Genomic DNA, 12,159 nt, shown 5'->3' with positions numbered 1-12,159 from the left:
GGCCCTTGGCTGTGCTCATTTTTCTGCCAGGCCTCTTGCCTCAGGTGCTCCCTGGCCTGTATCATGGTCTCCCCAGTCCATCTCCTCCTAGCAGAAGCAGAGCTGGTTTCCAAGGTTCCCCTTTCTTGCTGGTCCACCCAGAAAGTCCAAGGGACACCTCCAACACCCATTGCCATGGATAGCTTAGCCCCTCCTGCCCAATGCACCACTCACCTGGTCTCCCTCATTTTCCTCTTGCTCTGACACCATTCTTCTGGTTCTTATTGGCCAAGTCCTTGTTGTTATTTATTTATTTTTAAGCATTGCTAGGAATTGAACCCAGGGTCTTGCACATGCTCTACCACTGAGCTGTATTCCCAGACCCCCTGTCATCTTAGAGCAGCTAGTCCTTTTAGGGATGGGCAGCAGGGATCTGGTGACCCACTGCCCCTTCCATGCTGTGTATTCTGTGTGTCCATGTATGGCTGCACCTCAACCCAGGAAGCAGGCTTCTTGGGAGGCTGGGGCTGGGAGCCTGACAGGCCCAGAGGAGAGGAACCAGCCACCCACCTGCCTGCCTTCTGTCCACAGCTACCGAGTCTACTGCATGCTGGGAGATGGGGAGCTGTCTGAGGGCTCTGTGTGGGAGGCCATGGCCTTCGCCAGCATTTACAAGCTGGACAACCTCGTCGCCATTCTTGACATCAACCGCCTGGGCCAGAGCGACCCTGCCCCACTGCAGCACCAGGTGGACATCTACCAGAAGCGTTGTGAGGCCTTTGGGTACGTATGAGGCTGTGACCTGAGAGTAAGCACATCATGGAATGTTGTCTGGGATAGAAGCTTTGCAGAGACAGGGGCTAAAGCTGAGAGGTTAGCCCTACCTGAAGGTCTCCCGTCTCTAGTGTCTTGGCTTACAATTCCAAACTCTGGACATTTGAACTTAGTAACTTGAGGCCACCACTGTGGATTTGTGGGCTGAGGCTCAGTCTTAAACAGATTTCTATGTGTGGTCGTGTGGCATGATAGTTCTCAGAGCTTCTTAGGTAGCCTCACTTGTTCTTGGGGTAGATGGGAGAAGGGTCCTGAATGTGAATAGGGGTCACTCAGTTAGGCTGAAGGACAGTAGCTACAGAGGGGATGTACATCAGTTCAGTGACCTTCTGTGCACCAACCCCAGTCAACCCAGGGAGGAGGAACAGGTTCCTTCTCCTAGTGAAACCAGACAGAGGATAGAATCCAATTCTTTCTCATTTGATCCTTAAATGACTATGAATTCAGAGTCAGGTGTTACAAAGCAGGGAGGTCCATCTGGGTAGGTATCAGCCAGAGGGACTTTCACCTTGATGCCTCTATCTCAGCTCCAAATACAAGCTGCTCTACAATGGGGCTCTAAAAGACCCTGACCCCCAGACTTCTTATTGGTGAGGAGGCTGTGAAGGGGAGGACCCCGGGCAGGGAGTGAGTGGGTGGGTTGATCTGGGCAGGGCCTTTAGGGCCTCAGGTCAGGCCTCCAAGGGTGCCCTTTGTAGTCAAGTCCCCGCCTGTGATTGCACCAAACTGACAGGAACTTGGAGCCTGCCTTATAGTAATAATTGCTAGCAGACTCGGGTCTGTCATTTATGAAGACTGACCTTATAAAAGGAGAGGATGAAGGGAGGGAAGATTCTGTTGACAGATTAGGAAACTGAGCTATAAGGTGCCTCAGGGCCTCCCCAAGGTTGTATTAGTGTGGGGACTTGGAGTATAACTCTGGCAGTGCCTCCTTGGGCTTGTGTCCATAACCTGTGGCTTTGAAGCCAGATACCTTAAGTCTTGGCTCCATCATGGGTTTGCTTTGTGACCTTGGGCAAGTTACTCCACCTTCAGCATCTCCATTGACTTGTTGGTGAAATGAGGGCAACAGGAGTTGGTGGCCCATGGTGTTGTGAACTAGAATGGGTTCGTGCTCAAAGTGCTCAGGACAGTGCATAGAGTGAGCCCTCGGCACAAGCTCACCACTATCATTATTATCATTAATAGGCCCAAAAGAGTTCAAGAAAAGAAACCAGGCACAGTGGTGCACATCTGTAATCACAAGTTGGGAGGATTGCAAATTTGAGGCTAGCCTCATCAACTTACTGACACCCTCTCTCAAAATAGAAAGGGCTTAAGATGAGGCTCAGTGGTAATGGCAGATCACCCCTGGGTTAAATCCCCAGTACAAAGAAAGAAAGAAAGATGACTTAAAGTACAAGTTACCAGATGTGGTGGTGCACACCTTTGATCCCAGTGGCTCAGGAGGCTGAGGCAGGAGAATCACAAATTCAAAGCCAGCCTCAGCAACTCTGTGAGGCCCTGAGCAATTTAGTGAGACCCTGTCCCAAAATAAAATATTTTCAAAAGGGCTGGGGATATGGCCAGTGGTTAAGCACCCCTGGGTTCAATCCCTGGTCCTACTACTACTACTACTACTAATATTAAAGTGCAGATTAAACATTTTAAACGTTCAGTATCTGTGGAGTTATAAAAGTGTCCTCCAAATAAAAACTGATTCCAAAATTCATTAGGAATCTAGCAGCAGGTATTTCCTCAACCACTTGACACCTTGCTGGGTGTTACTTCCATCTCACTAAATAAGCCCTTTATGCTTTTCCTTTAAAAATATAAATGAACAAATAAATAAATGGAGGGGGAATAAAAGAATTTAGTAGCAGACAGATTCTAAACCTAGTGTACTGTCCCCAAAAGAGCCCTCATTAGGAAATGAGCAGATCAGGAATGAGACAATACATGACCCAAGCTTTGAATTACTTAGGAAGAGGAGGGAAATCTGTTCAAAGGCAAACAAAAGGAAGTAAAATCATGTGAAAATGAAGGAAACAGGAGCTTCCCAACTCATGTTGCGGCTATGGGCAGGGTGCAGGCCAGCCCTGGGAAGCCAGACCACACTGTTCCCTGGGGGTTCTTCAGGGCACTCTGGCACCTGGCTGTCCCTCACCCTCTTCCACCTCTGTCTTCAGCTGGCACGCCATCATTGTGGACGGACACAGCGTGGAGGAGCTGTGCAAGGCCTTTGGCCAGGCCAAGCACCAACCCACAGCCATCATCGCCAAGACCTTCAAGGGCCGTGGGATCACAGGTCTGTGTGGGAGCATGTCGGCGCGCTTACTTGCACATGGCCCCCATGGCTGACTGGTGGTGGTCATTAAAAAATGTAGTTCTTGGGGCTGAAGCTCAGGGGCAGAGGTTTGCCTACGTGTGTGAAACACTGGGTTCAATCCTCAGCACCACATAAAAATAAACAAAATAAAGGCATTCTGTCCATCTATAACTACAAAAAAAAAGAAAGAAAAAGTGCAGTTCTTGCCGGGCACAGTGGCGCATGCCTGTAATCCCAGCAGCTCCGGAGGCTGAGGCTGGAGGATCTTGCATACAAAGTCAGCCTCAGCAAAAGTGAAGTGCTAAAGAACTTAGTGAGACCCTGTTTTTAAATAAATTACAAAATAGGGCTGGGTCTGTGGCTCAGTGGTTAAGTGTCCCTGAGTTAAATCCCCGGTACCAAGAAAAAAAAATGCAGTTCTTAGGCTGGGGGGTAGCTCAGTGGTAGAATATCCTGCCTAGCACCCGCTAGGCTCTGGGTTTGATTCCCTAGAACCATATACAAAAAAAAAAAAAAAAGAAAAACTATATATATATATATATATATATATATTTTTTTTTTTTTTTTTTTTTTTAAAGCCAGTTACAGTGACACATACCTGTAATTTTAGCTACTCAGGAGGCTAAGGCAGGGGGGTTGCAAGTTCAAGGCCAGCCTCAGCAATTTAGCAACACCCTACCTCAAAATGAAAATTGCCAGGGATGCAGCTCAGTGGTAGAATGATTGCTTCACTTGTGCATGACCCTGGGTTTGGTCCCCAGCAATACTAAACAACAAAAAAGGGTGGTCAAGGACAGAGGCAATCTGTAGTACTACAAGGGCCTGATTCTAGGCCTTAGGTTGGCATTTCTGCCACATGCCCCTGGCTACCTACCTACCTGCCTGCCTGGGACCACACCTCTCTTTACCTGCCTTCCATGAATTAGAGGCGTTTAGGACACTCTAAGAGATAGTACTGGGAGCCCTCTAGGAGGGTGCGGACATCCTGGTGAGGACTTTAGGATATTGTCATGGCCTCAGTGCAATTGCCTAATACTGAGCTTGTAGGTGTTAAAACCATGTAGCATCTGGAATCCTCAAAGCTGCTTAGGAGCTCCTAGTAGTCTGTGGAGCTGCTGGGTACTGCCTGAACAGATTGGTCTGCTCATAGCTGGGCATGCTGGCACACACCTATAATCCCAGTGGCTCTGGATCTCAACTTCAAAGCCAGCCTCAACAAAAGCGAGGCACTGAGCAACTCAGCAGACCCTGTCTCTGAATAAAATACAAAATAGGGCTGGGGATGTGGCTCAGTGGTCAAGTGCCCCTGAGTTCAATCACAGTACCAAAATAAAAGATTGGTCTGCCCTTGGCTCGCCCAGGCTATGGTGACATCTGAGGTGACCTCAAGAGAGGGCTATTCAGCCTCACTGGTCCCCACACAGTGCTCTTGCAGACCCCACTGAGCTATTTATAGTTGTATGGGATGACCTTAGCAGTACTCACTCTGTTCTGGCCTTCATCTTCCCCTTCTCTTGGCTAGGGTCCTTCCCAGCCCACCAACTGAGTGTGATTTCTATAGCAGAATCATCTCTGTGCATGCCTTTGGGGAGGCAGGGTAGAGGGTAGGGCGGGGGGCACCATGGCAAAGGGTATGGGCTACGTGCTAAGCCACATATATTTCCTCTCTTCCTGCTCAGCTGAGCTCCCAGAGAGCCAGTATTCACTGAGTGAATAGTGAGAACAGGAGTCCTGTTCTCCGAAACCCTCCTTTTCTGATCCCTGTGCTGCCCTCTGCTTGTTTCTGATGACACCTTTCCTGGCCCTCGGGAGCTTCTGTCTTACCTGTCCCTCTGTCCTCCTGTGTTGTACCTGTAGGGGTAGAAGATAAGGAGTCCTGGCACGGAAAGCCCCTCCCCAAAAACATGGCTGATCAGGTCATCCAGGAAATCTTCAGCCAGATCCAGAGCAAAAAGAAGATCATGGCCACTCCCCCACAGGAGGATGCCCCCTCGGTGGACATCACCAACATCCGCATGCCCACCCCGCCCAGCTACAAAGTTGGGGACAAGGTACTTGCTTGGATCTTGCTTTTCTGGACTCAGTGGGTTTGGGACAGTTCTGGTTCTCTTCCTTCCCAAGACTGAGACCAAGATGTACCTTCTGGAGGACTGGGAAATTGAGGAGAGGGATCGTGTATGGTGAGGAGGACATCCTGAGTGAGATATCCTCATGCTCCTGTCATGCTTCCCTCATGGGGATAGCTCTGGAATTATTTATATGCAGAGGCACAGAGAGGGCAAGAGGCTTGCCATAGTCACATAGTAAGCTACTGGGAGAAATGAGATAGTAGCCCAGGACTCCTGAGTCTTTGCATCCCTGGCTCATGAGGACCCATAGGCCTGAGCTGAGGACTTCTACATGGCTTGGCAAAGGTTAGGCAGAGTTCTTCTGCTCCTAGGCCTTCCCCTGAGTGAACTTTTTGTATTTTTATGAAAAGTGGAGTAAGTCACATGGGATGGGGAAGTGGGATTGTCTGGATATTTCTTTTTTTGCAATTCATATGGCTCCCGAGGGTTGGGAACAGGGGGCTCCAGGAACTCCCAGAACACTTCATCTTAGTTGTTAACAACCTCACAGGAGTTCACAGTTTCCAGGTGAACTTGTGTTGTTGGTTCCCTGTATCTGTCCCTATTTTTAGCCTCTCCCCTAAAAGCTTTGGGAGCCCCTAGAAGGAGACGGGGCTCAGGCCACAGCCCTGCGCATGCCTGGCAGTCAGTATAAGAACCTTCTGTCTCACTCTCTTCCCCACAGATAGCCACCCGCAAGGCCTATGGGCAGGCTCTGGCCAAGCTGGGCCATGCCAGCGACCGCATTGTTGCGTTGGATGGGGACACCAAGAATTCTACCTTTTCGGAGTTCTTCAAAAAGGAGCACCCCGACCGCTTCATTGAGTGCTACATTGCTGAGCAGAACATGGTGGGTGCTGCCGTGGGCTGAGGGGCACGGGTCCAGCCACAGTGGTAGGTCCAAGGTCGGGGAGGGGGGCAGGGGCAGGGCGGCAACCCTCCTCCTGCCATGGGCAGCCACACTGACTGAGCCAGGTGCCTATTTTGGGCCAGCCCAAGAACAGGTAGGACCCCACATCAATCTTTGACCCTGATTAGCTGCAGTTCAGGGTAGTTACGCCAAGGAGCACCTATTAAAGAGGTGTGCAAATGCAGGTGTGCATTTGTAGGCCAGTTGGGATGGTGAGTGGGACCTCTTGGGGTGAAGGAGCTTCTAGGAGAGGGCAGGACAGCCAGGAGGCTGACAGAGCCCCTGTTAAGCCCAAGGTCCTGGCGGCTGCCACCCTGAGGGATGCAGGCACGTACCCCATTGCAGAACAGCCCCTTGTCAAGGTCTGAAGTTGTGAAATAGGAGCACTGTTCTATCTGGTTTCTCAAAATCACTCTTCCTCCTGGCACAGGAGCCCAGCCTAGCTTGAAGACCCCTAGGGACAGGGAACTTCCTCTCTCTGGAAGCCACTCACCTCTCCAAAGTTCTTTCTCCAATGGAAACTAAAGTTGTCTTTATGGCCTCCAGTCTATACTGGAGGGGGCTGGGATATCCCTCTGAGCTGGGAGGTTTCAGAGCCCTAGGGGAAGCAGCTGGTTTGGAACTCATGACTGTACTCTGTGCTTCTGGGTGAGCGGTGAGTGGTGAGCGGTGAGGGTCCTGGAGCCTCAGTGGGCAGGAGGAGTTGGGAGGACTGACCTCTGCAGAAGTCTCCTAGCTAGCCAAGGAGATGGGAGGGGTGACATTCAGAAGCCTGGGAAAAAGGGATGATTTATGTATAAGCTTTAGCCTTCTTGGTGAGAGGGTTTGCTGCTTATTGCTAGGAAAAAAAAAAGTTCCAGAGGAAAATCATTTTAAGAGAACTTTCAAAATTTTATTTATTTTAAGTGGAAAGAGTTTGGTATGGGTGTACAGAAATCACTTGCATGGGGTTGACAGATACTAGGATTACAGAATCCTCTGCTCCCCAAAAGGTGGCCTAAAGAGGTGTCCTAGACTCCCTGGCTACCCTCTGTCTGCCTCTTCAGGGCTGACCTGCCCTACCTGCCCCCAGGTGAGCATTGCAGTGGGCTGTGCTACACGCAACAGGACAGTGCCCTTCTGTAGCACTTTCGCGGCCTTCTTCACGCGGGCCTTCGACCAAATTCGTATGGCGGCCATCTCCGAGAGCAACATTAACCTCTGTGGTTCCCACTGTGGCGTGTCCATTGGTGAGTTTAGCTGAGATGCTTATACCTGTAACTCCCTTGATTTTGGACCAGGAGGTATGGGAGGGATTGGTTGGGCCAGGATTCCAGGGTAGGGGAATCCATGGATGGGGAATCTTACTTTAAGTTTACTCTTTCCCATACCCCAGGGGAAGACGGGCCCTCTCAGATGGCCCTGGAAGATCTGGCCATGTTTCGGTCCATCCCTTCCTCTACTGTCTTTTATCCAAGTGATGGGGTTGCAACGGAGAAGGCAGTGGAATTAGCAGCTAATACAAAGGTTGGTTGCATGGCTGTTCTTTCTAATACAGGCAGCTAGCTCTTCCCTAGGACAGAAGAAGAGGCCAGCACAGAGGCACAGAGCTGATTACTTGCTGCCCCAGAGCATTACTTCCTGCCCCTGGGGTTTATGTGGCTTAAGTTAGACCAGGAAAAATAAAATAGACACCACTACTACTGCCCCATGGGGTAATCAACCACCACACTCTCCCACAGTGAGGGATCCTAGCAGCCTCTGCCAGTTTGGCAGTGGATACCTATTTGCCTTCCTTGAGTTGGATTCTGCAAGACAGGAAAAGAATGAGCTGAGTCCCATGGTCAAGGTCAAGAGCTGCCTGGTAGAGTGCTGAGTGGTTCTTCCACTGAGTGGTGCCTACCCAATGCACCCCCTCCTAGTGGCCCCACCCAAGGCCAGTGCCCCTCTAGAAAGTAGTTTCCGGACCAAGGATGGCAACATTGTCAGAGTGTCTAGGGAGGTGCTGGCTGCAGAGGGCGCTCAAGGCCCTTTTTTTGCTACATTAACCAGGATGCAGAGGCTGACAGACACCCCTATGGGGCCAACTGGCTGACAGAGATTTGCACAGAAGAAAGGTCAATCTCTCTAGAAAGACAACACTTTCTGAGGTCAGAGATGCTCTGTCCTAAATTCCTCACTTTATCTTTCTGATCCTAGGGCATCTGCTTCATCCGGACCAGCCGCCCAGAAAATGCCATCATCTATAACAACAACGAGGATTTCCAAGTTGGACAAGCCAAGGTCAATGTCTCTCATGTCCCAGGAGACCCCACAGAGTGAGCCCAAACTCTCCCTGCTGCCATGCCACTCCCACCTCCCAACCCCTGAGCCTCACCAGCCCTCTATGTCACCCCCAGGTGGTCCTGAAGAGCAAGGATGACCACGTGACGGTGATTGGGGCTGGAGTGACTCTGCATGAGGCCTTAGCTGCTGCTGAGCTGCTGAAGAAAGGTGAGGAGAAAGGGACCTGAGAAGTGAGAGATCTAGCACTGGCTGCAGATGAGGTCTTGGATGAGAGAGAAGATCATCTCTTAAATGATCATGATAATAATTAAAGCCACCCTTTGAGCACTTACTCCATCCATGCCCAGCATGATGCTCAATCCTGGGCTTCAGTGGTCACAGTTCCTAACCCCATGGCCCCAGCATGGTGATCAGGTCAGAGGCCCTGGAGCCTGCCCATGGGGCTGCGAATCACAGCTCAAACGGCCACTAATAAGTTCCTTGCCGTTACTGTGTCTCAGATTCCCCATCTATAAAATGGAGATGCTAGTACTTTCCTCAAAGGACTGTCCTGAGGATTGAGTCAGGGTGGCTTGGTGTTATCGTTATTATTAGCAGGCAGATGTTAACTAGTGATGCTCTTTCTTCCTGCAGTAGAATCCCAAAACAGATGTCATGTTTCAGCCATGCTAAGCTCTGTGGGCATGGCATCCTTAGTAAGGTGACCTAGAGTGAGTAGGAATTGATCAGCAAAGAGGGAAGCACACAAAGTGCAGGCAGGAATGGCGTGTGCAGAGCCTGGAAGAGCTGGAGGGAGGCTGGGAAGGGCAAGAAAAAGGTGGGGCTGGAGAATTCAGGGAAACTCAGCCCAGGCTGGGGTCCCGGTGGCAGGCTTTCAGCAGGGCACATCAGGTTTGGGTCCTTCCTTCTGAGAAGGCCATTCTGCTGCGTTCTCATCTGACCCTCTGACACCCTCCTGCCTGTGGCTTCAGATCTGCTGCCTCTTCCCCCACCCCACCATCACCCCATAAATTTTTTTTAGTATTTATTTTTTAGTTGTAGGTAGACACACAATATCTTTGTTTCATTTTTATGTGGTGCTGAGGATCGAACCCAGTGCCTCACATGTGCTAGGCAAGTGCTCTACCACTGAGCCACAACCCCTACCCCATAAATTTTTGCCTTAGATCAGATACCTGGGGCCTTCCATCTGGCTTATGCTTTGTTATTCTCTTTCTTTCTTTCTTTTTTTTCTTTTTTGGTACTAAATTGCTGAGGCTGGCCTTGACTTGTAATCCTCCTGCCTCAGCCTCCCAAGTCCCTGGGATTACAAGTGTGCACCACTGCACCTGGTTCCCCTTTTATTTTCAAAAACATCACAGGGCCGGGTGCAATGATGCATGTCTGTAATCCCAGTGGCTTTGGAAGCTGAGGCAGGAGGATCAGGAGTTCAAGACAGCCCAGCCTTAGCAACTTAGCAAGGCCCTAAGCAACTCAGCAAGACCCTGTCTCTAAATAAAATATTTAAAAAGGGCTGGGAATGTGGTTCTGTATTTAAACACTCCTGGGTTCAATCCTGGTACCAAAACCAAAAAACATCATGAGAGGGACCAGGAAGGCCATTTGGGGCCCACACATTCTACTCTGTTCAGAGACAGTCCCCAGGCCACACAGCTGGATGAGATCCCCAGAAAGATTTGGCAAGCATGAACTTGGGAATAAGAGGACAATTGGGGCTGAGCTCATCGCTCTATGACAGCCCTCAGGGTGTCCCCATCCAGGGTGTCATCCAAGGCCCACTAAGGGGCAGAACCACAGTGTCCAGCTCTTCCCTCCTTCTTTCCTCACAGAGAAGATCAACATCCGGGTGCTGGACCCCTTCACCATCAAGCCCTTGGACAGAAAACTCATTCTTGACAGTGCCCGAGCTACCAAAGGCAGGATCCTCACAGTGGAGGATCACTACTATGAAGGTAATTGGGGCTGCACCAGACAGGTCAGAGGAAACAGGGGGAGGCCCAGAGCCAGAGAATCCAAGAGCTGGACATGACCTTGAATTCCTTCAGGGACACAGTCCACCTTTTCCACACTTAGCAATGAAGTTGGAATCCTTGCCAGCTTCCTGAGTGGCAGGGGCTCTTGGAGCTGTGCCAGAAACTATGAGTTAGCTGGGTTCCTAAACCAAGTCCGAGGCCTATTAAAAGGCTGGATCCCAGCTGCTCTGAGGGACAGCTCTGGATTTTCTGGGCTGCAGCTGCCTTCCTGGGGCTCAGATAAAAAAGGTAAGGCTGTTGTACAGAATCAGACAGGGAAAGCAGTGCAGAATTTGTCTTTCATGAAAGGTCCTTCACAAAACAACCTCTCCAAGTACACACCACCCGCTCCTCTGAGAGGCTCCAGTCTTAGACTCAGGACAAGTGCTGATGTTAGTCTATACTGATGATGGCTGCCTGGAGGGGGGTGTTAGAGAAACATTTCAGAGGCCACTGTTGGGCTTATTTTAAAAATCATGCTGTGACTGATGAGTGATGTCTGCTCTGCTAGGGGAGGAGAACCATCTCTGCTCTCCTTGGCTTAGGGAATAAACTCAGACTGGTGAAGGGCTGAGGCCCACCCTCTGCTCACCCTGAGGCCTCAGCATCTGATTCACCTTTTTTTTTTTTTTCCCCCCAGGTGGCATAGGTGAGGCAGTGTCTACTGCAGTAGTGGGAGAGCCTGGAGTCACTGTCACCCGCCTGGCTGTTGCCCAAGTACCAAGAAGCGGAAAGCCGGCTGAGCTGCTGAAGATGTTTGGCATTGACAAGGATGCCATTGCACAAGCCGTGAGGAGCCTTGTCGCCAAGGCCTAGGGAGGGTCTGAAGTGCCGGGTGGGGGTTCTATGCATTCCTGAAAGATTCTAGCAAAGGTGCTCAAAAAAAAAATGTACTGAGAAGAAAGGTAAATATATGTTTTGAGAAAAATGATTCAGCTTGGATTTTTTTTCCCCTTTAATGTGGATGCAGACAGTGTGGGTTCTGGGGGAAGAAGGGTAGGAGGAGAGCTAGGGAAGCTGACACCCTTGGCTCTGGCCTAGGACCTGGGTGTTCCAAGGAAGGACCTTCCCTGGGTCCAGACTTTGTCTTCAACACTAGAACTGCTGCTACCTCCCAAGCACAGCCAGCTGACACCCAGCTGCAGCCTGTCTATAGCCAGGCTGGAACCCGACTCCCTCTCATCCCCAGCCAGCTGGCCCTCAGGGAGGCTGGACAGCTGCTTCACAGTCTGGAAGCTGTCTAGGACCCTCAGCCTCCCAAAATCCTGCCAATGTCTCCTGGGGTAGAAAGTTCATTTCCTCATTGTTTCCACTCCTTATATCCTCTTAACCAGACTGAGAAGCAGAGGGGGAAATAAGGCAGCCCCCATCCTGGGGAAGAAAGCAACCCTCAGGTTGGCATCAGCTGTGGGTAGCAGGAGAAGCAGGAAGGTCCAGTTTCTGCCCAGTGCCATCGACCAGGGGTCCTCAATCCCAAGTGTGTACACCTCCCCAAACTTGTTAAACTTGTTAAAATGCAGTCACCTGGGACTATATTTATCGGCTGACCCTGGAGCTTCTGATGGCACACTTGGAGAGCTATATGGTCCCAAATTCCAGCCTTACTTGCTCTGCTACTCTAGTGGGTGGCCTCACTGATGACCACAGCTCATTCTTCCAACTGTTACTCAGGATCAGCCCCACTTGTAAGACCAACTGCATATGTAAAACTTTGTACTGCCTGAGGATAGACTTAACACTTCA

At 50.4% G+C, this 12,159-nt stretch overlaps 1 protein-coding gene across 1 annotated transcript in view; it reads left to right on the top strand.

Annotated features, from left to right (window-relative positions):
• The window catches only part of Tkt (transketolase), a 28,251-nt gene extending 16,904 nt beyond the window's left edge, over positions 1-11,347 (top strand). Inside the window, exons 5-14 of the mRNA XM_027947831.2 lie at positions 571-762; positions 2,982-3,100; positions 4,979-5,172; positions 5,915-6,079; positions 7,212-7,368; positions 7,515-7,645; positions 8,318-8,401; positions 8,518-8,611; positions 10,234-10,356; positions 11,057-11,347. Of these exons, the coding sequence (XP_027803632.1) occupies positions 571-762; positions 2,982-3,100; positions 4,979-5,172; positions 5,915-6,079; positions 7,212-7,368; positions 7,515-7,645; positions 8,318-8,401; positions 8,518-8,611; positions 10,234-10,356; positions 11,057-11,232 (1,435 nt within the window). The 3' untranslated portion in view covers positions 11,233-11,347. The remainder of the gene's footprint in view (positions 1-570; positions 763-2,981; positions 3,101-4,978; positions 5,173-5,914; positions 6,080-7,211; positions 7,369-7,514; positions 7,646-8,317; positions 8,402-8,517; positions 8,612-10,233; positions 10,357-11,056) is intronic.
• Positions 11,348-12,159: the final 812 nt, after the last annotated feature.

This window comes from Marmota flaviventris, chromosome 1 (genome assembly GCF_047511675.1).
Source record: "Marmota flaviventris isolate mMarFla1 chromosome 1, mMarFla1.hap1, whole genome shotgun sequence".
In the NCBI taxonomy this organism is placed as follows: Eukaryota; Metazoa; Chordata; class Mammalia; order Rodentia; family Sciuridae; genus Marmota; species Marmota flaviventris.
This window is presented reverse-complemented; position numbering and strand designations above follow the sequence as displayed.